Raw genomic sequence first — 27133 nt, 5'->3', positions numbered from 1 at the left:
CAGTAGGGACTTGTTTCTTTGTGACCTTAATAAATATCAATCTTTTTCAACATTTTTAAGGTCTGTATTCCACTGCATAGTCCTACTAGAATTATAATTAATCATTCATATCTATTGAGGCATATTTTAAGTTGTTTCCAGTTTTTCACTTTTATAAACAACACTGTGGTGCTGATTCTTAGGCTGAGTAGATTGTTTCACATTTATGGGACCAGCTCCCGACTGTAAGTTCTAGAAGTGGATTTGCTGAGTCATTTGGATAAAGAGTGCCAAACTGCCCTCCCAAAAGACCATCCCAGTCTACTTGCTCACCAATAAACAAGAGATGGCCATTTCCCCACAGCCTCCATTACTGGGTATTAACAACTTTTTAATCTTTGGCAGTCTTTCATGATTGTTTGTATTTCTTCGTTTTCCAGCACAGTTGGACATTGCTTTCATGTTTATTGACCATTTGTGTTTCTTCTTTATTATTTGCCTTAATATATCATTAGCCTGTTTTTCTGTCATGGGTGTTTGAATTTTCCCAGAGCTCTTTTGTCTTTCATATTAAAAGTAATTTTCTCTCATTTTTTGCCTTTTGGCTTTTAACTTTGTATAGTTGGTTTTTTTTTTTGTTTTTTTTTTTTTTTTTGGCTGTACAAACTCTTAGGAGTTCAAGGCTGCAGTGAGCTGTGATTGTGTTACTGCACTCTATCCTAGACAACAAAGTGAGACCCCCATCTCAAAAACACACCCTTCTAATGTTTAGGTAGTGTAGTTTAATAGTCTTTTCTGGTCTGGTTATCAAGACATGCTTAGAAAAAATGTCCATACAAAGATTAAGAAATGTTTATATGCTGCGGTGCATCTTACAAGGGTACATGTGAAACTTAATAAATGTAGAATATAAATGTCTTAACACAATAACTAAGAAAATGCCAGGAAGGGTATGTTAACCAGTGTGATGAAAATGTGTCAAACGGTCTGTAAAACCAGTGTATGGTGCCCCATGAGTGTATTAATGTACACAGCTATGATTTAATAATAATAATAAAAAAGAAATGTTCATATGGATTTTCTTTAACACCAGTTTATGGTTTGGTTTTTTTTTTCTATTTCCGTATAAGAAGTGAGATGGGAATTTTATCTTTTTTTTTTCTTTCTTTTTTTTTTTTGAGACTGAGTCTCCAAGGCATCACAGCTCACAGCAACCTCAAACTCTTGGGCCTAAACAATTCTCTTGCTTCAGCCTCCCAAGTAGCTGGGACTACCGGCGCCCGCCACAAGGCCTGGCTTTTTTTGTTGTTGTTAGTTGTCGTTGTTCAGCTGGCCCAGGGCGAGTTCAAACCTGCCAGCCTCGGTGCATGTGGCCAGTGCCATAAACACTGTGCTATGGGTGCCGAGCCTTAAATCTTTTTTTTCTAATGACAACAATAATTAATATTCATCAACATTCACTGTATGTCAAGTGTTGAGCTAAATATTTAACATATAAACAATTTTAATCTAAATCAATTGTAAATGGCTGGCCAGATCCCCCCCAAATCTACCATTTCTTACCAACTCCCTCTTTTTCCCACAGACATGAAAATCCATCTTTTCATATACTAAGTTCTCATATATGTTCAGATCTACTTATCTGTTCTGTTTTATATATCAATACGTCTCTGAATATTCCATGCTGTTTTAATTATTAGACATTTTATTTGGACCCCTAAACCTTTTCAAAGATAAAAAGAGATGAAATGGTTACAATGATTTTCTTTGAAATATGTTATTAGGATAGATTTTTAAGGAGACTCAAAATTAATTTCACATTCTTTGAACAGATGGTAGATACTCACCGGCAGTTCCATTAAAGAATCACTAGATTTAGTCTTCTCATTTTTCTATAGTGATTATGTATTAATAACAGAATAATAATTTTTTAAAAAGTACTCTGTACACTTTCAACTCAGATAGTCTGATTTTATTTTTTAAGTGTTAGAATAAATATAGTTAAGACTTGCATAGAATTACTTTCAAAATTTTCTCCTTTCTAAACAAAGCGTAGAAGGAAAATGAACAAATATTGCGGGTAAGATGTATATGAGCTAGAAAACTAGAAGCACGAGTTGTATAGGAACATGTTAAATATTTATGTTGTAGACCAGCACTATCCAGTGAGTCTCAAATACAATTTTCTTATTGATCTCAATAAAAAGTAAAGACAGGCTCGGCGCCTGTGGCTCAAGCAGCTAAGGCGCCAGCCACATACACCTAAGCTGGCGGGTTCAAATCCAGCCTGGGCCTGCCAAACAACAATGACGGCTGCAACCAAAAAATAGCCAGGCATTATGGCGGGCACCTGTAGTCCCAGCTACTTGGGAGGTGGAGGCAGGAGAATCACTTGAGCCCAGGAGTTGGCGTTTGCTGTGAGCTGTGGCCACAGCACTCTACCCAAGGGGACAGCTTGAGGCACTGTCTCAAAAAAAAAAAAAAGTAAAGAGAAACACATAGTTAATTATATAATGTTTTATTTGACCCAATATATTAAAAATATTGTATCAACATGTAATAAATATGGAAATTATTGAGATAGTTTGGTTTTTTTTTACTAAGTCTTTGACATCTTGTATGTATTTTACACTTATAAAATATCTCAATTTAGCCATAAAACTTTCACTAGAAATGCACGAACTGTGTTCGAATTTCATAAAACTTTTAGTTGACAAGTGGATGTGTATATCCAACTTGTTCCAAACATACTTAAGGGTTTTCCAGTAATTGAGCACCAGTTTTTAAATTTATATTTAAGTAAAATGAAATTTAAAGTTCAGTTTCTTAGTTGCACTGGCTACATTTCAAGTGCTCGGTAACACATGTGGCTAGTGGCTACCATAGTAGACAGTGCAGTTACAGGCCTTCTAAAGAAATGAAATAGAATATAGACCATTGCCTGCTTTTTAATAGTTTATAAACAGCGAATACAAATAGGGTCTCTTGGCCCATGGGGATGAAGCCCCTACTCTCTAAGGGAGCAAAAGCATCGTCTACCTGAAAAAAGCAGTACCCACCAGACCCTTACCCGCAAAACACACCCGAACAAACAGATGCACTCTTGTTTGGAAACTCCTGCACCATTGCATTGCTGAAGTACTGTCCACATCCTTGGAGCACCTCTTCTCAGAGGCCCTCTCTTTTCTTATGTTGGGGTCAGAATGGGGAACAGACAGGAACAGAGAGATTCTTTTATTATTCATTATCTCTGTGACTAGAAATTCTAACTTTTCCTTCAGAAATGAAACTAAGGTTTGGAGGCTTACCTAGGCATTTTCTTTTTTGAGACAGTCTCTGGTCTGCTCTGTCACCTGGGCTAGGGTGCAGTGGCATCATCATAGTTCATGCAACCTCAAACTCCTGGGCTCAAGCCATCTTTCTGCCTCAGCCTCCTGAGTAGCTTGGAGTGCAGACACCCACCACTACGCCGGGGCTAATTTTTCTATTTTTAGTAGAGATGGGGTTCTTGCTCAGGCTGATCCCAAACTCCTGACCTCAAGTGATCCTTCTGTCTCATATTCCCAAAGTGTTAGGATTATAGTCTTGAGCCACCATGCCCAGCCACCTGGGGATTTTTTTTTTAAATCTCTCTATAACTTTGTTTGCATGAGAAGATATTCTGTGTTCCAAACAATGTATGTACCAATAATTTTGGAATATGGTTCCACTTGTAAGGGGTCTGGCATGGTGGGTGGGAAGAAGAGGCTAGGGTTACCTGTTGTTTTTGTTACAGAAAACTTAGACGCATCAGGCTAAATTGTCTCTTTCACCTGCACGACTTTGCCCACAGCTTCGGGACTAAAACAGCCCAACCTGTTTTAGGGTATATCTCAACTGTCAAATCACTTTTAGGCAGGGTGTTTTGTTATTTTTGTTTTGGTTTGGGGTGTGTATGGATGTATTGTTTCGCTTCATTTTTGAAACTTCCTAGAAAAGAATCATATTCATCTTATCTCAGTTACTGTTCATTTTTATGAAATACATAAAGCTGACGCTTAAAATTTGAGATATAGTTACAGACAAAGTTTTTTCCTTTCACTCTCCCAATGTAGCTTAGTCTTGGGAAATACTTAAGAGAGGGGAGTAATTTTTAGTTCTCTGTAAGGTGAGAGGTGAGGTGATGGAGAGTAACCTCCCTTAAATTGCCAAGTTCCTGGCGTGGCTAATCACTCCAACTACATGTGGAAGACTGAAAATCTTCAGAAAGGCAACTCGTAGAGAGATTCCAGAATCTAAGTAATGTCTAAGCCCTGCTTTCCTCCATTCTTCAAACCTATTTCCTCCTTATTTTATTTTACTTATATATTTATTTATTTTTGAGACAGGGTCTTGATTTGTCCCCTGGGTTAGGGTATAGTGGTGTCACCATAGCTCACTGCAACTTCAAACTCCTGGGCATAAGTGATCCTCCTGCCTCAGCCTCACAAATAGCTGGTACTACAGGTGTGTGCCACCACACCTGACTGGTTTTTCTGTTTTTTGTAGAGCTGGGGGTCTTGTTCTTGCTCAGGCTCGTCTTGAACTCCTGACCTCAGCAATCCTCCAGCATGGGCTTCCCATTGTGCTAGGGGATTACAAGCATGAGCCACTGCACAAAGATTCTACTTAGTTTATCTTAATGGTCTTTTTAAGATACCTGGCTTTAGAAGAACTTTTGAAGAAATGCATAGAACTTCTATGTTACTTTGAGTTATTGCCTAATATCTAAGCCTAATTAGTTGGCTTTTTAATGTTAAATAAAATTCTGAGAGCTTTTATAACAAGGTGGGTTTTAGGGACCCCATTATTTTAGTATGGAGTCCAAAGTATGCTAAATATAATATTTTAAATATTATTTCAACTTATTAAAAAGTAATTACTCTTCAATAAATCTGAGGATAATTACCACAGAGTGGAAAAAACATCTCTTTCTTCCAAATATAACATGACAACCTATTTTGAATTATTTAAAATATTTCCTTAAAAATGAAAACTTAAGAGCATATATAAAAGGTGCCATCCTCGAAGGAGTCTGATTCTTTTAATTTAAAAGTCATGATATTCTACAAAAGTGTGTTGTGTTGATTTGAGAAAAGGGTGGTCATTTTCAAGTATTTCAATATATTTTTGTGTTTTTTTTGTCTGTTTTTTAATTTTATTTTATTATTAAGTCATAGCTGTGTACATTAATGCAATCGGGGGCACCATACACTTCAATATATTTTTGTTATAACCAGGTTTTCACCTTGAGGATATTTGTTGTTTAACCAGTATTTGACATATATTTTATTCTTCGTGAAAAAAAGAAGAAACTAATGTTTTTTGCCACCTGTTATCTTGTGGTGCTACTCATTCTGTGGGTGGGAACTTGAGGATATTTTAAACTCTGCATTTTATATTGTTAGTACCTGTGGAGATTGAATCTACAAATCATCTTTGAAAGATAAAGAATTTGATTTGATTGTGGCAATCATGAAAGTTATCCTCTAAATAAAACTGTTTGTCCTGGGCAAAAGCTGGGACAAATGCTACACTAAAATGATCTTAACTGTGGGATCTGATTGGACCCGTTTGTTTTGCACCTACTATAGCTCCATAAAGATAATCAGCTTTCAACAGGGATGAACAGATGTCCTGATTTTATCAGAAATTGCTTTCACATCGCCAAGGTTCTCAAAAGCCAGTAATCCCCCTGATAGTCTGATGTTGTTGAGATGCTTTTAAAACTTTTCTCCAAATACTGGTTTGAATGCATGGACTTTCTTGTTTACCTAGAAAATTCTATGGTCAGTAGTATTCTATTCCCTCTAACAGAAATAAAGAGAAAAAAATTAAACACTAGGAACTATAGCAGAGGTACAAATTAAAGAATTTATTTAAAGTATGAAATAATAAATAGTAGAAATCTGATTTCCATAAAGAAATGTCTGTTTTGAGGGCGGTGCCTATGGCTCAACGGAGTAGGGCGCCGGTCCCATATGCCAGAGGTGGCGGGTTCAAACCCAGCCCCGGTCAAAAACCAAAAAAAAAAAAAAAGAAATGTCTGTTTTGTTCATTGCTGTATCCTCAGTTTCTAGAATGGAGCCTGGCCTGGAATAGATCCTCAATAAGTATTTGTTAAATGTATAGAATAGGCCCCCCTTTTCCCTGGGGGATACATTCCAAGGCCCCTGGTGGGTGCCTGAAACCTCTAATAGTACCTAACCCTGTATATACTGCCTTTTTCCTATGTAAACATACCCGTGATAAAGTTTGATTTATAAATTGAGCACAACAAGACATTAACAACAACAATAATAAAATAGAACAACTACAGTGTTACACTGTAATAAAAGGTGTGTTATTGTGGTCTCTCTCAAAATCTTGTCTCTTACTGTACTGTACTGCAGGTAACTGAACCGCAGCTAAGGGGTGGGAGCTATTTCCCTTTCATCTCAATATAGAGAGTATACCCACAGAGCTTCAACCCTCAGAAAGACTGCAAGTGTACCTTTACTGTGGAAGAAAGAAAAGAGCGGGCAAAGCTAATATCTCTTTGTTTCCTTTGGATTTCAGAGTTAAAGATGGAAATGTGAGTTTACTAGGCAAAAACTGGCTTTTACCGCCATTTAAAAAATTGTGACTATGTGTGATAAAATTTGCCATTTTCACCATTTTTAAGCGGACAGTCCAGTGGCATTAACATTCGTATTGTGTAATCATAACCAGCATCTGTCTCCAGAACTTTTTCATCATCTCAAACTAAAACTCTGTAATTCATTGAACAATAACTCCGCATTAGCCCTCCCTTGAGCCCCAGCAGTCATCATTCCCCTCTCTGTCCCTCTGAGTGAGTACTCTAGGTACCTTATGTGAGTGGAATCATACAGTACTTACTCCTTTGTGTCTGCCTTATTCTTTTTGTCAGTATGACCCTTTTGCTTAGAGACAACAACAATTTTTTCTTTCCCCTGGTAGGTTACTTCTTGCTTTGTATCTAGACCGAGCCAGTGATGCATACACAATGAAAAGCCGTTTAATTCAACATCTTGTCACATACCACTAGGAGGTTATTAAAGTTTTGACAATGTAATTCCTAATCTGTATGTCTGTAGGTTTCTCTACTCCAAGTCTTGCTGATAAAGCTGCACTGACAATAATATCAGAGATTAGTCTTTCTCCATGTTTCATAAGACAAATCATTCTCCTGGTAGCCTGATTAGGTTAGGAACTGGAAAATCACTGATACATTGTCTTAATTGTTCATACAGTCATTACCAGGTGCTCTACGGAGGGGACCTCACTGCAAGAGTGGTTTTGATTGCAGCTTCATTAAGCACTTGTTGGCTACACTCACTTCTTTTCTAGTCTCATTGTATCTCCCTCCCTCCCTTTCCTTCCCTTCCAGTCTGTCCTTCTCACTTTATTGCCTCCCCTTCCCCTTCCTTTCTTCCCTTCCTCCCTCCCTGCCTTCATTTTTTCCATTTTTCTTTCCTTTTCATTCTGATTTTTCTGAGCAGTTGCTGCAGAGACCACCTGACCCTATGGGTCCAAATATAGGTAAAATACTCACAGTTCTCCAGCGGTCTGTCTGGAGTTAGAGAGAAAAAGAGTAAAAGAACTAAAACTAAGAGAGAAATAGCCTCAATCTTTTTAAAAGACAGAAACTAACCTGTCAAGGTAAAGAGATAAATATATTGGGATTGATTTTCTACCTGATTGGCAGAAATAAGGAGCAAGAGAGAGGAGAGCTTTGGAGAATGATTTGAAAAGCAATCTAGCTTTCAAACAGGATCTTGGGCTACGGGATACTTTGCAGTGGTTTTCAACCTTCCTAATGCCTCCTAGTGCCACAACTCATTAATACAGTTCCTCATGTTGTGGTGACCCCCAAACATAAAATTATTTTCATTGCTACTTCATAACTGTAATTTTGCTACTGTTACGAATCATAATGTAAATATCTGAAATGCAGGGTGTATTTGCATTGTTACAAAGGGGTCGCCACCCAGAGGTTGAGAACCACTGGTTTAGGGCCTCTTATACCGAACACTGAACACAGAGCTAGTAAACAGTTTTCTACCACTATATCCCTGTTCATTTACATTGGCAGATCACTTCTGCTTGACTTCATATTTTCATCCTATAAAATGAAGGGTCAGTGATTAGCTTTGGAACCATTTAGGTTATGATTTGAATGGTGTTTTTAAAATTCATTTTTCATGATGTCTTCAAATGCAGATGCCAGAGACAAAAGTATTAACAAGGAAAAATTATCCCCAAAATTATCCCAAACCACGACTGGCTCTTATTGAAATGGTTATGATAGAATTCAGTAACATGGTATCTATCTGTTAAACATGGGTAGACATATATTGTCTACCCAATTTAGATTACCAGTATTTATCTAAGTTTAGATTTAGATTACCAGTATTTATCTAAGTTTACTAGTCACCAACAGATTCTTGCATTTCCCGTTCCTTGTCACAGGGGCCTCTTTCAGTTCAATATGCTTTTACTGGCACTAACTTCGGTTTTCTTTACAGCAGCAGCTGCTAATTAGTGACAGCTTTTGAGCAAGCAGCTTGTCATTTTTGGCAGGGATAGGGAACATCCATAGCAGGTCGAGACTATATTTTCATTTGCTAAATTTACTTTGCTACATGGAAATACATCTTGAATAAAAAACAGTTTGTAGTCAATGGTGGCTGTCTTGGCTGAATTATCTTCCTGAGTTGGCAGTCTATCCTGTAGTTGAAGAACTCTTTGAGATAAAAAAAAAAAAAGAAAGAAAGAAAAAAATAGGTTCAGTGTCTATCAGACCAGTGCCATTAGTCCTGAGTCATCCTTCTAACGTTAATCTACATTCTGGGTGTAGAACCTCATGGTCTTGTTTTGGCACAATAATAAATCTTTCTGGATTGTATTCTGTGGCATGCATGGTAACTGGAGGAGTGAATTGTTGACAAGTGTGCTTTTTGTTTATATCTCAGCTTCTTTCTTGAGATTATAATTAAAAAACAGTTTGCTTAGAGAAGAAGTCTTCTTTGGAAATTTGGCTCATATTAGCATCATCATGCTTCATGTAATTCTTGTCTTTGAAATTGCTGCAATGAGATGTTAGCTCTATTTTACAAACTTGTCACGATGTTTATGGATGGTACAGCTTGCTATTATATTTATCTTGATTAGCACCAAGGATGAGTCAAAACCTCCGTCACAGTTTCTATGATGTGTGATTCACTCCCATTATTCCTGTAATAAGGATTCAAGTTAATGACTTCCACAATGTTAAAAATAACATCTTTCCATTTCCCCCAATTTAGGGACCTTTGTATAACACAGAGGTCTACCAGAGTTGTATTTAACACATAATTACTGAATACCTGCTATGTACCAAGTACTGTATTAAGGAAATCAAAATGTGTGAGATGTGGCTCTTGCCCTGGAGTAGCTTACAGTCTGTTAGTTTGGCCAATAGGTAGCGCACAATTGCTTTGTTTGCTGTGTTTAGACTATAGGGTAAATTCTAACTCTAGAGCTATCTTTTATTTATTTATTTATTGCAGTTTTTGGCCCGGGCTGGGTTTGACCCCACCACCTCCAGCATATGGGGCCAGCGCCCTACTCCTTTGAGCCACAGGCACCGCCCAGAGCTATCTTTTTAAAATAGGATATTCAAAGTGATAAAGACATTGGGTACAAATATTTTGTTGACTATTTCTAGCTAAAGGCATTAAAGATTTTATAAAGCACCTTTCATAGGAATATAGAATTGCTAGGTGTCCTTGTCCCAAATGTCCCCTTGACAGGTTGCATGATAATGTTAAATTCAGACGTTGTCTTCTACATCAGTCTGGGTGCAGTGGTTCACACCTGTAATACCAGCACTTGGAGAGGCCGAGGCAGAGTCCAGGAGTTTGAGACCAGCCTGAGCAAAACTGATACCGGATCTCTACAAAAAATAGAAATTTTAGCCAGGCGTGGCAACACCTGTGATCTAAACTAATTGGGAGGCTGAGGCAGGAGGATCACTTGAGTCCAGGAGTTTGAGGTTGCAGGGAACTATAACACCACTGCATCCTAGCCCAGGCAACAGAGAGAGACCTTGCCCCCCATCCGCCCCCAAAATACATATATACACACACACACACACACATATGTATATACTATACACACACGTTATATATGTATACTATGAATAAGTGTCTAGATGAGAGCTGACTTCAGTATTCTTTACTATCCTGTCTTACCCACTGAAATATCATATAAGTTGTTTTCTCATTTGTATTAGTGATACAGTCCTTTTATGAAAAAGAAATGTGTTCTGTCATTCATAACCTAGGTTTCAATGATCTGTGATAGATATTGGTAGTGGATAATAATGTAACTAGTGGAAACCCAATAAGGAATTTGGGGACAACTACAACGAATTTAACAACTCTGCTTCTTGTAAAAAATGTCACATTGCTAATTCTGACCACAAGCGGTCAGGATCTAGACTTTGGCCTTATTGGAAAGTTACCTACCCCTAAAATGGTTCTTGTTATTCACCTCCCACTCCCTTTTACAATCTAAAGCATTGCTAATTTCTGATTGATTTAAAAGAATGAAGGTGAACCTCCAAACCCCTCATAAGTCTTCCTTTGGTTGTGTTTGAAGTTTTATCTTCTTGGTACTCTCTGACCCTTGGGGGAAAGGAGTCTCTTTTAAAGCCTTTTTTGGGGTCAAAAAATATTTTCATATCTATTTGTGAATTGCACTCTGTAATAATTCACTTTGTAGCTTTTATCATAAAGTGGAAATCATTGTCAGGAGAAACTCATTTGGCTAAGGGAGGATTTTTATTTAGTAAGTCAGGAGCCTGAGCTCCGAAAGTAGGCAGAACTTCTTGAGTATTTACTGTTTGTTACTATGTTACTTTTATTGCTGCTACTTTCTTTTTCTACTTTCCTATGCTAGTTACTTTACTGTTATTTAGGGTTCTGTGATCAGTTATAGGAAAGGCTTAGAAACTAAGTAGTTTATTTTGTTTCCAACTTGAAACAGTTTCTAGTTTGGGTAGTTTAATTTAGTAGATTTAACAAGCTAGTAAGTTTTTCCTTGAGCCCAAACTGTCTTCATTTTAAACAAGGTATTCTCAGGGTGGGGTTAAATACTCCCCATCATCAAAGCCCAGATTCCAGAATAAGAGTTTGTCGCACAAAAGCCTCCTGTCTCTGTTGCCATCACAACTTCAAATTAACAAGTTAGAAACCAAGAGAGCTTGGTGACACCCCATAGAAGCCCTTTGGAAGAACCCTGCACATTTTCTTGCAAGTTGTCTATATTAGATAGTTAAGCCAGGAAGCAATTTGATTGAGAAAACTTTAAAAGTCTTCATTTTTCCTTCCTTCTTCTTTACTTTTATACTCAAAAGAACCTACTAATTTCGCTCCTCTAGGAACATTAAATACATAGACTTTCCTGCAGTTTAATGCTTTCTTAAAGAAGTCTGCAAGAATACACATATATTGTTGTTTCTTTGAGGGTGTGGTGGGATCTTCAATGTTACTTTAGGGTTATCTAAAGAAGATTTAAAATCCTATTTTCTGTTCTCTTTCCCTTTATTATTTTTTCCGTATCTAACCTAAGAAATTTATGTATTCATTGTGTAGGTACTTCTGCTGGTCGTCAGAGTTAAGCCCGGCCAGTGCCCTTCTAGCATGTTGGATGACTGATTTGACTTTTGTTTGAGAAAAGGAAAACTAAAAATTTGTTTTTATGTCCATGAACTAGGGACCTTACATATTGTTGCATTTATTATCTCCAAAATACCATCTTATTTTTAGATGGGAACTTCTGGACCATTAGTATAAAATATGGGATGGTTCCAGTTCTCCCTCCTCCTTTCCTTTAATTTCCGTTAGACCTGGTAGTTTAAGGCTTTCACCACTGTTTTAAAGGAGTAGCCTCATGTGATCCTAGGGCTTTTACTTTAGCACTGGGAGACACTTACATTGCATAGATCCTCTGTCTCACATTTGCTTTGTTTTTCTCTGGAGCTTTACTGGAAACCAAATGCTATTGCGTACTAGCTGCAGAAGCACAGGGGAAGTTGGCAAGAATTAACTGCTTTCTGTTTGGTCTGTCTGAGGCAGCTGACCTTTTGGAAGGAAATCGCTGCTCTTTGCTTCTTCCTGTAACAGTGCCGCCTGCGAAAGAACGTACACACAGTCTCCTGGCTGATGTCTTGGGGCACAAGCTGTTAGTTAAGAGTTGGGAGCCTTTCACTGCATCTGTTGCATGCCGTGGGAACATGCATTCAAGTTATGGTGCAAAATTTTATGTAGCCAACCCAGAGACGTATAGTGAGAGGCAATCTGTTATCAGAAAAAGTAATTTAACAAAAGTAATTGCCTTTTTTTTTTTTTTTTTGCAAAGTCCCAGGTTAATGTTGTATTAAAATGTGGGCACTTAGTGTACAATTTTAATTCATCTTAATCTTTAATGTCCTGATATTGATGTCATTTTTCGTACTTGGGAAAACTTTTTTCTTTTTCCTGCCAGGACAAACATTTTGATTTTCTAAAACACAAGCTATTTAAATGCCTAATTCTTTTCAGAATTGGAGTTAGCTCCTTTTTTTTTTTGAGACAGAGGCTCACTCTGTCGCCCTTCATAACTCACTGCGACCTTAAACTCTTGCACTTGAGCGATCCTCTTGCCTTAGTCTCCCAAGTAGCTGGGACTATAGGCATGAGCCACTATTCCTTGCTAGTTTTTTAAATTTTTTTATACCCCCAGATAGGGGTTCTTGCTTTTGCTCAGGCTGGTCTCAAACTCCTGAGCTCAAGCAGTCCACCCTCCTTGACCTCCCAGAGTGCTAGGATTACAGGCATGAACCACCATACCTGGCCTAGAATTACCTCAGGACCTCTTTTGCAAGATTGCACTACTGTTCTTGGAAACTTGTCTGATTTGGTTCAACCTTCCTAAGATGGTGAAGAATCCAGGAGGTATACAAACCCTGCTTGGCACAAAATAAATTGATACCAAAAAACCAGGAAGATGGCTCAATGCCCATAGCTCAGCCATTAGGGCACCAGCCACATACACTGAGCAGGTGGGTTCGAACCCAACCAGGGCCTGCTAAACAACAATGACAACTACAACAACAAAAAAATAGCCGGGCATTGTGGCAGGCACCTGCAGTCCCAGATACTTGGGAGGCTGAGGCAAGAAAATCACTTAATTAAGCCCAAAAGTTAGAGGTTGCTGTGAGCTGTGATGCCATGGCACTCTACCAAGGGTGACATAGTAAGACTCTGTTCTCAAAAAAAAAAAAAAGGAAGATTTTTTTCCCCCAATTCTTTTGGCCTTTGAGTAAGTGCTAAGTTAGGAACCAATAGTTGAAGTTTTCTGCAATCTCATCTCCTAACTGTAACTTTCTAGAGAGCTTGAATTGTTACTCTTCATATAAATGCCAGTTGTATTCGGATATGTGATCAGAGGTAAGGAAAGTGGTGTTTTTTTTTTTTGTTTTGTTTTGTTTTTGTGAGATAGAGTCTCACTATGTTGCCCTCGGTAGAGTGCAGTAGCATCACAGCTCACAGCACCCTCAAACTCTTGGGCTTAAGCAATTGTTTTGCCTCAGCCTCCCAAGTAGCTGGGACTACAGGCGCCCACCACAACACCCAGCAATTTTTCTGTTGTAGTTGTCATTGTTGCTTAGCTGGCCTGGGCTGGGTTTGAACCCGCCAGCCTTGGTGTATGTGGCCAGCGCTGTAACCACTGTGGTACAGGTGCCGAGCTAGGAAGTGTATTTTTTTTTTTTTTTTTTTTTTGTAGAGACAGAGTCTCACATACCGCCCTCAGGTAGAGTGCCGTGGCATCACACAGCTCACAGCAACCTCTAACTTGAGCTTACGCGATTCTCTTGCCTCAGCCTCCCGAGCAGCTGGGACTACAGGCGCCTGCCACAACGCCCGGCTATTTTTTTGTTGCAATTTGGCCGGGGCTGGGTTTGAACCCGCCACCCTCGGCATATGGGGCCGGCACTCTACTCACTGAGCCAGAGGTGCCGCCCGGAAGTGTATTTTTTAAAAGGAATTCTTGTATTGTTGCAAACGGCTTTCTGTGAATTTTATTCTATTTACAAGATTGCTTAGTCATATCAAATATGAAAAAAGTACCACTAATATATATAAATATGGGTCAAAATTACTTAATCTTAGCTATTAATAGTCTCTTACCACTACCAAGTCTTTACATTTCAACATAGGTTTTATATTTCATTTAAATAGTTGCACCATATTTCATCATATTAATATGTTATAGTTTAACCATCCCCATCCCCATCCAATTTCTCCTGGTTGTATACCACACTATCTCTCTAATGGTTGGTTGTCTCTGAGAGCTGACTAATGTAAGGTGCTCTTCAAGACAGATTTTGTTGCTAGTAAGAGGGAGACTGTAAACTTTAATGGGGGAGAATATTGGTAACATGTAGATCTATTAATAAATTGGCTGTTTGGGTGGCACCTATGTCTCAGTGAGTAGGGCGCCAGCCCCATATACCAAGGGTGGTGGGTTTGACCCTGGCCTTGGCCAAACTGCAACAAAAGATAGCCAGCCATTGTGGCGGGCGCCTGTAGTCCCAGCTACTTGGGAGGCTGAGACAAGAGAAACACTTAAGCCCGGGAGTTGGAGGTTGCTATGAGCTGTGACACCACAACACTCTACCAAGGGCGATAAAGTGAGACTATCTCTAAAAAAACGAATAAATAAAAATAAATAAATTGGCTGTTGTTTTTTATTTGTTTTAATGTCAGAATAAGAGAGAACTAATACAGAAACAGTATATTATAGTAGCTGAGGAATTTTTTTCCCCTGTGAACTATACAAGAGGCACATTCAGAGTTGAGTTCATCTTGAATAACAGTATAAAATAGGTAAAAACTTTCATTAGAGGCCAGGTATGATGGTTCATGCCTATTATAATCCTAGCCCTTTGGGAGGCTGAAGCAAGAAGATCACTTGAGGCCAGGAATTTGAGATCATCTTGAGCAAGAGCCTTGTCTACAAAAACAAACCCAGAAAAATTAGCTAGGCATAGTGGTGCACACCTATAGTCTCAGCTACTTGGGAGGCTGAGGTGGGAAGATCACTTGATCCCAGGAGTTTGAGGGTACAGTGAGCTATGATGACACCACTCATTCTAGCCTGGGTGACAGAGTAAATCCCTGTCTCAAATGCCCCCCCACCCCCCCAAAAAACAAAACAACCAAAAAACCTTCATTAAAAATACTGAGGGTAACATAGGACTACCTTGTATCATCAAATCATTTCTTATTTTTCCATAGTGGAGATGGTCATTATTTGTAGGCTACAGCAAATGTTTTTAGTCATCTGGAAAATGGTATTGATATAGCTTCTTCCCAAATGGGTTGTTCAAGTTGCTTGCTGGGTTGAGGCATGGAGACCACAGTAATGCATGTGCATTCAAGCTGGTCCGACTTGCATGCTGGCAGCCAGCACCAGTTGCAGTGCAGTGTCGAAGAAGTCCAACTTCTTGCGTACTGCCAGGGACAGTTTCAAGCTGAGAGTCAAACCCCACTTCATTGTTTAGTTTTTCTTGTTGCAGAATTTTCCCCCTTAATTCTGATTTTGAAAAAAAATTTAATTACCAAAAAGTTGGAAGAATAGAACAGTGACCACTTAAACACTTCACCTAGACTGGCCAACTGTTAGCAGGTGTATTTGCTTTCCCATCCCTCCTACCACCTCCACTCATCCCTCTCTCCTTGGAAAGTAAGGTGTAGACAGTATAACCATTTACCTTTCAATACTTAAGCACGTGCCTGCTAAGAGCCAGAGCGTTCTCCTGTACAACCTCAATGCCCTTATCACTCTCAAGAAATTTAAGTTAATTAGTGGGTCCACACCTATGGTGCATCTTAGAAGGGTACAGTTGAAACTTACTAAATGCAGAATATAAAAGTCTGAACACAATAACTAAGAAAATGCCATGAAGGCTATGTTAACCAGTTTGATGAAAATATTTCAAACTGCATACAAAACTAGCACATTGTTACCTTATGATTCTATTATTGTACATACCTCTGATTTAATAAAAAAAGAAATTTAATATTGATAAATAATATCCAATATACAGGCCATATTTAAGTTTTCTTTATTGTCCCAATAATGCCATTTAGAGCTTTTTTTTTTTAATTATGCTCTTGGCATAGTTATATATCTCTTTAGTCTCTTTTAATCTAGAATGGTTGCACCATTTTTTTTTTAATCATTCATGGGAGTTTCACAAGCTGGATTTGTCTTGATTGTTTCTTCATGTTTCTTCAAGCTGTCGCCCTGGGTAGAGTGCTGTGACATCACAGCTCACAGCAACCTCCAACTGCTGGCCTCAAGCGATTCTCCTGCCTCCGCCTCCTAACTAGCTGGGACTACAGGTGCCCGCCACAACGCCCGGCTATTTTTTGGTTGCAGCCATCATTGTTTGGCAGGCCCGGGCTAGATTCGAACCTGCCAGCTCAGGTGTATGTGGCTGGTGCCTTAGCCGCTTGAGCCACAGGCGTCGAGCCTTCTTCATGATTTTGTCTGTGCATTCTTTTCAGCACATCACATCTGTAGGTACATAATGGCAGTTTATCCCCTGGTGGGGGATGTTTGATCACTTGGTTAATCTGCTGCATTATCCACTGAAGTAAACCTTTTCCCCTTTGTGAATCATGAGTAATACTTGGGGTAGTACTTTGAGACTGTGTGAATATCTTCTTCCCCAACAATTATTACCTAATGGCTTTAGCAGCTATGATTCTTATTTAAGTCTGCTCTTTTTATTTTGGGGACTGTGCATTTTTGGCCAAAATAAATACCTTTTATTTATTTGTTTACTTAAAAATTTTTTTAGAGACAGGGTTTTACTCTGTCGCCCTGGCTAGATCACAGTGGTACAGCCTCAAACTCCTGGGCTCAAGCAAGCAGTCCTGCTGCCTCAGCCTCCTGAATAACTGGAACTAGAGGCATGTCCCAACACACCTAGGTTTTTGCTTTTTTTTTATCTTTTATAGAGATGGCAACTCAAGGTTTTGTTATGTTGCCCAGGCTGATCCTAAACTTCTGGCCTTAAGCAGTCCTCCTGCTTCAGCCTCCCAAAGGGATTGCAGTGCATGAGCCACCATGCCAGCCTACCTTTTATTTAGATGAACATTTTAAATACATGATAACCTGCTGATTAACACTTGAGTTTCGTATTTAGCAAAGAACTCCTGTCCCTACCCTCTCCTTCCTTCCCTCCTCCTTTCTCACTTCTTCCCAATGTAATATGTAATGATTTGGCTATGACATGAAGATTTATGACTGCATCTTCCCGGAATATTATCATCTCTATGTTGCCTGGATTAACTTTTCCTTATTTGTTTCTTTTGGGGCCAAATGCTTCTATTCTTTCTGTTCTCTTTCCACCTGTTTAATAATATGATTTTAAAAAAGAGAATTGCCTTCCTAGTTGCTTCTAAGGTAGTATTCAGCCATTTTTTGAGTTTTTTTTTAAGAGCAGGTGGCTCTGGTATTGATCTACTCCTAACTGTGATTGTTTTACTTCTTCCTTCCTGCTTGATGGTAGCCAATTTTAATTTGGACAAAGTCTTCACTCTTTATTGTTTTTCAGTATTTTCCTGTCCATCATAATCTGTGCTACTGGGTAACCATTACTGCTTACTGCATGCAATAATGATGTTAATATTGACAGTAAGCCCATTAACCTAACTGGAGAACTTGTTCTTTATATTCTATCCATAGACCTATAGTCATTAATTAGTGCTGATATGTTTAATAGTTTTAAATCCTGGCTCTTTGCCATATACTTTCCAGATCAGAAGCAGTTTTTACACATCTTCTGCTCAGCCCTAGCTTTTGCCAAAATCAGAGCCTCTCAATATTAGGTTGCTTATTCTAATCTCTTATTCTTTTCTCCTCTTTAAATTCTGAAATATAGGCTTGGCGCCTGTAGCTCAGCAGCTAGGGTGCCAGCCACATACACCGGGGCTGGTGCGTTTGAACCCAGACCAGGCCTGCCAAACAATGATGGCAACTACAACAAAAAAAATATCCGGGCCTTGTGGCAGGCACCTGTAGTCCCAGCTACTCAGAAGGCTGAGGCAAGAGAATCACTTAAGCCCAAGAATTTGAGGTTGCTGTGAGCCGTGATGCCACGGCACTCTACCAAGGGTAACAGAGTGAAACTCTGTCTAAAAAAAAATAAATAACTAAATAAATTCTGATATATAACAATCATGCAGAAAAGTACAGACAATAATAGGACAAACAACCACAAGCGTTCAGGACAAAGGCAGCATGGTCCAGTGACAGAAGTGCAGGCTTTGGGATAGATCCAGCCCAGATGGTATCCCTTAGGAGTGTGGGACCTGGGGCAAGTATTTTACTTCTCTCTCTGTTTAAAAGTCACTTGATTGAGGGCGGCGCCTATGGCTCAGTCGGTAAGGCACCGGCCCCATATACCGAGGGTGGCGGGTTCAGACCCTGCCCCGGCTGAACTGCAACCAAAAAATGGCCGGGCGTCGTGGCGGGCGCCTGTAGTCCCAGCTACTTGGGAGGCTGAGGCAGGAGAATCGCTTGGGTCCAGGAGTTGGAGGTTGCTGTGAGCTGTGTGAGGCCACGGCACTGTACTGAGGGCCATAGGGTGAGACTCTGTCTCTACAAAAAAAATAAATAAATAAATAAAAGTCACTTGATTGAGATATAATCACATCCTATAAAATTTACCCTTTAAAGTATACCCTTTAGGGCGGCACTTGTGGCTTAAGGAGTAGGGCGCCGGTCCCATAGCCCGAGGTGGCGGGTTCAAACCTAGCCCTGGCCAAAAAATAAATAAACAAATAAAGTATACCCTTTAAAGGATTTTTTGAGTATATTCTCAGAGTTATACAACCATCACCACTATCTTAATTTCCGAGCATTTTCATCATCTCCATCCCCCCAAGAAAAACCTCATATCCATTAGCAGGCATTCTTCATTCCCTCCCCTCGCCCCAGCCCTTGGCAACCACTGGTCTATTTTCTGTCTCTATGGGTTTGCCTATTCTAGACATTTCATAAAGATGAAATTTATAATAATGTTGCCTTTTGTGTCTGCCTTTCACTGTGCATGACGTTTTTAAGGTTCATTCATATTGTAACGTGTGTAGTACTTCATTTCTGTTTAATATCTGAGTAAGATTCCATTTTATCCATTTTACTTAATTCATTTATATCCATATTAGTCCATTGATCTATTGATGGATATTTGGGGTTTTTTTTTTCACTTTTTGGCTATTATGACTAATCCTGCTATGAACATTTGTATGCAAGTGTCTGTGTGGATTTCATTTTCACTTCTCATAGGAATATCCTCAGGAATGGAACTGTTTGATTGTACGGCAACTATGCTGAACCTTTTATGAACTGCCATATTGTTTTCCAAAATTACTACACCATTTTACCATCCTGCTTAATCTTGCTAAACCTCAATTTTCTTGTCTATAAAGCAGAGCTAGTAATGTTATTTACCTCTTAGGGTTTTTTAAATAAGGATTAAATGAGTAGATTCACAAAAGCACTTGTTATAAGTAATATAGTAAGTGCTCAGTAAATGTTGGCTCTTAATAACAACACTGGTAAATGTTAGTATATTTCTCAACCTTATTATTTCTGACTTATTTTTATGAAATGAATCAAAATATTTATTGTGAATAATTCATAAAGCAGTATAATAAATGAAAACTTCTAATTTCATTAGTTGTCTTTTGTACTTTAATTGGTAGGAGTCATCAGATACGTCCTTAAAAGAAATAGGTGAAGTTGAGGCTCCCTGGTGGCTCAGTCTGACATCTGAATGGGTGGTTTATAGTTTTTTTTTTTAGGGTTCAGTATATGTTTGGCAAAGGCAAAGTCTTGTTCTTGTTATACCACACTTCACCCTTCACAATTCTCTCATTCAGAGGTAAGGGAACAGAGCTCACAGTGCCTTTCCTCTACTTCCCAATAGTTCTTATCTGTAGAGTGCTTGTGCCCAGTGAAATTAAGAAATAGAAATACCATCTTGTTTGTTTTTTTTGTTTTAAGAAAGGGTCTCACTCTGTCATCCAGGCTAGAGTGCAGTGGCATCATCATATCTCACTGCAACCTTGAACTCCTGGGTTCCAGTGATCCACCTGCCTTAGCCTCCCACGTAGCTGGGACTACAGGTCCCTGCCACCATACCCAGCTAATTTTTGTATATTTTGTCCAGGTGGGATCTTGCTCTGTTGTTCAAATTGGTGTCAGACTCCTGGGCTCAAGCAATCCTCCAGCCTGGGTCTCCCAAGGTGCTGGGCTCACAAGCGTGAACCACCAGGCCTAGCTGAATACCATCTTTTAAAAAGAAGGTAAAGTTTATATTGCAAAGATATTGGTTAAAGTGCGGCGCCTGTGGCTCAGTCGGTAAGGCGCCGGCCCCATATGCCGAGGGTGACGGGTTCAAACCCGGCCCTGGCCAAACTGCAACCAAAAAAATAGCGAGGCGCTGTGGCGGGTGCCTGTAATCCCAGCTACTCTGGAGGCTGAGGCAAGAGAATCGCTTGAGCCCAGGAGTTGGAGGTTGCTGTGAGCTGTGTGAGGCCACGGCACTCTACCGAGGGCCATAAAGTGAGACCCTGTCTCTACAAAAAAAAAAAAAAAAAGATTTTGGTTAAAGAGAAAGATAGCAAGAGCTATTTGTGGAGGACTAACTTTGGAAAAAGAGGTTCATTAAAATAGAGTTAAAATTGGAGATGGGGAGAAGGGAGTCATTTCTGTCAGTTTAAGGGAATAGTAAGAATAACAGTGAGCATGTAGATGTGGTGGCTCACACCCATAATCCAGCACTTCTGGAGGCCAAGGTGAGAGGATTGCTTGAGCCCAGGAATTTGACACCAACCTGAACAACAGAGCAAGACCTAGTCTCTACAAAAAAATTCTAAACAGTAGCTGGGCATGGTGGCTTGCACCTGTAGCCCTAGCTACTTGGGAGGCTGAGGCAAGAAAATCACTGGAACCCAGGAATTTGAGGTTGCAGTGAGCTATGATGATTCACTGTACCCAGCCTGGGTGACAAAGCAAGACTCTTGCCTCCAAAAAAAAAAAAAAGTGAGTACTTACAAAGCACTTACTGTGAGCCAGGCACTATTTTAAGTATTTATACACATTAACTCACTCTTACAGCAACCCCCTGAGGGACAACAGTATTATTATTTTTGTTTATTTGTTTTGGAGACAAGAGTCTCAAGCTGTTGCCCTGGGGAGAGTGCCATGGCATTATAGCTGACAGCAACCTCAAACGCTTGGGCTTAAGTAAGTCTCTTGCCTCAGCCTCCCAAATAGCTGGGACTACCGGCACCCACCATAATGCCCGGCTATTTTTTGGTGGTAGTTGTCATTGTTGTTTGGCAGGCCTGGGCTGGATTTGAATCCGCCAGCTTCAGTGTATGTGGCTGGCACGCTAACTGCTGAGTTACAGGCGCTGAGCCAACAAAAGTATTATTATTCCCATTTTACAAATAAGAAAACTGAGGTACATAGAAGTTTAGGAGGTTAAATCTTTGGCAGAACTATGTTTAGGTGAGCTCAGCATTATCTCTATTTTTTTTTCTTTTTTTGAGACAGAGTCTCACTCAGTTGCCCTAGTAGAGTACCATATGCATCATAGTTCACAGCAACCTCAAACTCTTAGCCTCAAGTGATCCCGTTGTCTCAGACTCCTGAGTAGTTGGAACTATAGGCACTGGCCACAAGCCTGTTTAGTTTTTATGTTTATAGTAGAGACGGGGTCTCACTCTTTCTCAGGCTGGTCTCGAATTTCTGAGCTCAAGCAGTCTACCTGCCTTGGCCTCCCAGAGTGCTAGAATTACAGGCATGAGCCCCTTATCTCTAAAAAAAAAATTTTTTTTTTTTTTTTGAGACAGTCTCACTATTTCACCCTAGGTAGAGTGCCGTGCCATCACAGCTCAGACAGTAACCTCAAACACTTGAGCTTAAGTGATTCTCTTACCTCAGCCTCCCACGTAACTGGGACTACAGGCACCTGCCACAATGCCCAGCTATTTTTCTGTTGCAGTTGTCATTGTTGCTTAGCTGGCCCAGTCTGGGTTCGAACCCACCAGCCTCGGTGTATATGGCCAGCGCCATAACCACTGTGCTGTGGGCGCCAAGCCCCTCTAAAATTTTAACCCCATTTTAGAAACTTTGCTCCTGGGATGGGATATGTATGGGGATGATGAGATGATGAATAGAAATTATAGAATGTTTAAATTATACACATGAACCCAGCAAAACAAATCTCTACATAGATGTTAAACCCTCTCTCCCACGCCATGCAAGATTTTATTCACTTAGTCAACATGTATTGAGGGCCTGCTGATGTCAGACACTCTGTACTTCCCTTCCCCCACAGTGTAGCTATGGCAAAACCTTAGCTACAGTATTCTAGAAGTCTTCAGAGTAATGTTTTTGTTCATAAAAGTTTGTATTTTACTTGAAGAAAGGGAAAGCATATGATAAAAAAAATTTATTACTGATGCAAAATTATCCTTAAATCCAATGTACTCATTTATGTAGTAAACATTCTTTTTTGTGGTTTTCAGTAAGCCTAGAGCATTATGGACTGTTAGGCTTTGTAACTTTTATTACAAGTGCCTGAGGGCCCAATTTATTTGACATTCCTAGCCCTTGGATATGTAAGGACAAGGTAGATACCGTATGCTTTCAGAAAATAGAATATTCTGTATCCAAGGCTGTTATAGGTTGTCTTGGAATACTTGTGAATACTAAGAGTGCAAGTAACTGAGCTCAAATAGTTCTTATGTTTGGCCTAAAAATAAGATTGTGAATCCATTTCCCACTCTTCAGAGAACCCCCTGTGATGATTTACCAAAGATACAAACCACTTCCCTTTCAGAGCATCATGAATTGAAGATGGGGCTGCCAGTAAATAAGCAGCAAGAGATGTATTTGGGGACAGAGGTGCAGCCTCTGCAGATGTAGAGTAGCATTTGATGGCTGGATGAATGCTAGTGAGTCAGGACAGAGAATCAGCTTACTCCAGGTACAGACATAACCAACGGGTGAAGAGTTTTAACATGTATGAAGAAAAACAGTACTTAAGGGCAGCGCCTGTGGCTCAAAGGAGTAGGGCGCCATCCCCATATACCGGAGGTGGTGGGTTCAAACCCAGCCCCGGCCAAAAACTGAAAAAAAAAAAAACAAACAAAGAAAACACTATTAGATTTTAGGTTTTAGTCATATAATTGGGGGGAGGTATTTTTTTTTTTTTTTGTAGAGACAGAGTTTCACTTTATGGCCCTTGGTAGAGTGCCATGGCATCATACAGCTCACAGCAACCTCCAACTCCTGGGCTTAAGCGATTCTCTTGTCTCAGCCTCCCGAGTAGCTGGGACTACAGGTGCCCGCCACAACGCCCGGCTATTTTTTGGTTGCAGTTCAGCCGGGGCCGGGTTTGAACCAGCCACCCTCGGTATATGGGACCAGGGCCTTACCGACTGAGCCACAGGCGCCGCCCTGGGAGGGAGGTATGTTTTTTCTCAACCTAGCATTTAAATTTTTATTTTATTTTTTTTATTTTTTTTGAGACAGAATCTTACTTTGTTGCCCTTGGTAGAGTGGTATGGCATCACAGCTTACAGCAACCTCAAACTCTTGGGCTCAACTGATCCTCTTACTTTAGCCTCCCGAGTAGCTAGGACTATAGGCACCCATCGCAATGCCCAGCTATTTTTTTTAGAAATCAGGTCTCACTCTTGCTTAGGCTGGTCTTGAACTCCTGAGTTCAGGCGTCCACCCACCTGGGCCTCTCAAGTGTTGGAATTATAGGCGTGAGCCACTGCACTCGGCCTTCCAACCTAGTATTTAAATTTTTAGGACAGGTGTGGTGGCTCATGCCTATAATCCCAGCTCTTCGGGAGGCCAAGTCATGAGGACTGTTTGAAGCCAGGAGTTTAAGACCAGCCTGTGTAACATAACACCCTATCTCTGCAAAAGAATTAGCCAGTGACATGCAGCTGTAGTCCCAGCTACTCAAGAAGCTGAAACGGGAAAGTTTCTTTTGAGACTAGGAGTTCAAGACTTCAGTGAGCTATGATTTCACCGCTGTACTCTAGCCTGGGTGACAGTGAGACTCTGTCTCAAAAAAAAAAAAAAAAAGATAAATGTCAGGAAATGATAAATGATAAGAAAAGAAATAAAGCAGATTGAAAGGCTAGAGAGTGACCAGAATGCAATTTTATTTGAGTGAACTGAGAAGGCATCTCTAAGGAGAGGAATGTTTTCCTTCTTTGGGGTTAATTCAACTAATGAATATACATGCATGAAAATGTTTCTGTTGTATTGTTCACATGCTCATTAAGAGAGCTCTGGTGAGGCCCTGCTTCTTATCCTTTACCACTAGGAAAGATTAATGCCTCAACTCTACATCCCTTTGTTAGTGCCTAAGCACCTTCATCCACCTAGCTCTTTACTCTTCATCCAAAAATCATGATTTAATATCTGTTCTGATTTTCCAAAGTCTTGGGACATGATTCATTTGATTAAAATTATATTGTGCAATTAAATGCCTTCCAGATGTTTGATAATAAAGTAGGATTGCTTCTGGAGAGAGCTCTTTTATCCAAGACTTTCTTCTATTGAACTCACAGTCATATTGAAATTTGAGGTCTCGGGTGATCTTACAGTGATCCTAGCCTTCATGCCTAAAAGCCCTAAATAAAGTTGTACACCGCTCAAGTGTTCCATAGCATTGCACAAGTCTAAAGTAGGTGACTGGCACCTCCCCCTCCACACACACACACCTCATTGTTGGCTAACCGACTTGTCCCATAAATAGCTCAGTGTTACATGATCAGACAACTACAACTATCAGGGAAGGGATTTTGGTTTCCTAATACACATGTGCAGTCCCTGGCAGTAAACAAAATCCAAGTCCAATTCCCTGGACCCTAACTGCAACATAGTTCTTAGGGGAATTATACAAATCATTTTGAATGGAATTCAAAATGTATTACCAAATTCCACTTTGTGGAAAAATGTGTTAGAGCAAGGTTCAGTTTTAGTCCCCACAGTTGCATGAAGTGATGTTTCTGCCCTGATCTGGTAATCCCAGAGAGTCTCTGCCACGTGAGTTAAAAATTGTCAGGTGAATCTGAGGCGACATCATCATAGTTTTATAAAACTGTTTTTCTCAATATCAAGAGTATGTTTTAAAAATTCAACCTACTATTGGAGTATAGTGGTTCTTGTTTCTGACTCTTAGTTGGAATGTATCATTTTTGTGTCTGAAAGATTTTTGAATGCTGTAACAGAACATTGCTTCAAAAATTCTTTATGGCTAACTCAGAGGATGAACCTTGGGACACTTCTCCAGATAAATCTGTGCTCTTTGGGCACAAAGCGTTGCTGCTTCAGTAACTCATGGTAATACATAGAGTTCAATCCATGCTTTAGATATTTTTTCTTTTACTGGGCTTAAGCAATTCTCTTGCCTTAGCCTCCCAAGTAGCTGGGACTACAGGCGCCCTCCACAACACCCGGCTATTTTTTTTTGTTGCAGTTGTCATTGTTTAGCAGGCCCAGGCTGGGTTTGAACCCGCCGGGCTCAGTGCATGTGGCTGGCGCCGTAACCACTGTGCTTTCGGCGCCGAACCTTCAGTACATTTCTTAAAGTCAAAATGTCAAATCTTAAATCAAGTGATTTCTTAAAATCTCTCTGCTAATTATTTACTATTGTTAAAATGCTACTTACCACTGCCAAGAATTTTGAACAAAAGTAAACAATATATGTCTAGCGCTTTCTTTCTCTAGTGCTATTTTTGTATTTTTGTTTTGTTCAGTGTATTTTATAGTCAGAGCTTCATAGACCCAATTGTGTACTTTTCCATGCCCATGCTAAAAACATTTTAAAGCTAAAATCCAGTTCAAGAATACTATCTTTACAGCTAGGGGTGTGGCTGTCACCTGTAGTCCCAGCTAGTCAGGAGGCTGACGCAAGAGGATCACTTGTGCCCAAGAGTAGGAGGTTGCTGTGAGCTATGATGATACTGCACTCTACCCAGGGTGACAAAGTGAGACTCTGTCTCAAAAAAAACATTATCTTTAGTTTGCAAAAGGCTAAAAACATTTAATTTTATAAGTATGTGAATATTTAGTAGGCTTGAAAGGGGAGTACAGAAAAAAGACTAACCAAACCACTGATTATTTATTTGTTTACCAGGTTGTAAACCATGGCCGTGTGGATACAAGCCCAGCAGCTCCAAGGAGAAGCCCTTCATCAGATGCAGGCTTTGTATGGCCAGCACTTCCCCATTGAGGTGCGGCATTATTTATCCCAGTGGATTGAAAGCCAAGCTTGGTAGGTGAACAAAGATTTTTGCATCATTTCGTGAAGCAGAAGAATATTGTACTTTGATGTGAAAGCTATCATGGTGATTATTTTAAAAGATTATGTTTTAAAACTTTTTTTCTTTTGAGACAGAATCTCACTCTGTTGCCTAGGCCAAGGTGCTATGGCATCAGCGCAGCTCACAGTAACTTCAAACCTCTGAACTCAAATGATCTTCCTGCCTCATCATCCCCAGTAGCTGGGACTACAGGTGCCCACCACTACACCTGGCTAATTTTTCTATTTTTAGTAGAGACAGGGTATTGCTGTTGCTAAGGCTGGTCTCAAACTACTGAACTCAAGCTATCCTTCTGCCTCAGCCTCCCAGAGTACTAGTAGGATGACAGGTGTGCGTCACTGCGCACAGCCTGAAATAAATTTTATGTTATCCACTTGACTCCATCTTAAGTTTAGGAAGATGAAATAACTCTTGGGATTTTTAAAGAAGGATCTGTTCCCCTTCTCCTTCTTTTCCCCTCCCCTCCCCCCCCCCTTTTTTTTGTTTGTTTGTTTTTTTTTTTTTTTTCTGTAGAGACAGAGTCTCACTTTACCGCCCTCGGTAGGGTGCCATGATGTCACACAGCTCACAGCAACCTCCAGCTTTTGGGCTCACGTGATTCTCCTGTCTCAGCCTCCAGAGTAGCTGGGACTACAGGTGCCCGCCACAAACGCCCGGCTATTTTTTGG

At 39.9% G+C, this 27133-nt stretch overlaps 1 protein-coding gene across 4 annotated transcripts in view; it reads left to right on the top strand.

Annotated features, from left to right (window-relative positions):
- The window catches only part of STAT5B (signal transducer and activator of transcription 5B), a 71064-nt gene that overhangs the window by 15264 nt on the left and 28667 nt on the right, over positions 1 to 27133 (top strand). For 2 of the 4 annotated variants that reach the window (XM_053567629.1, XM_053567628.1), the window contains exon 2: positions 26279 to 26416. In XM_053567629.1, the coding sequence (XP_053423604.1) occupies positions 26289 to 26416 (128 nt within the window). In that variant the 5' untranslated portion in view covers positions 26279 to 26288. Of the gene's footprint in view, positions 1 to 20388; positions 20409 to 26277; positions 26417 to 27133 lie in introns of those variants that run through there. The other 2 variants (XM_053567630.1, XM_053567632.1) reach the window with 2 other exon arrangements.

Source organism: Nycticebus coucang, chromosome 18, assembly GCF_027406575.1.
Source record: "Nycticebus coucang isolate mNycCou1 chromosome 18, mNycCou1.pri, whole genome shotgun sequence".
Taxonomy (NCBI): Eukaryota; Metazoa; Chordata; class Mammalia; order Primates; family Lorisidae; genus Nycticebus; species Nycticebus coucang.
The sequence above is the reverse complement of the archived record's forward strand: the minus strand, read 5'-3'. Positions and strand labels throughout refer to the sequence as shown.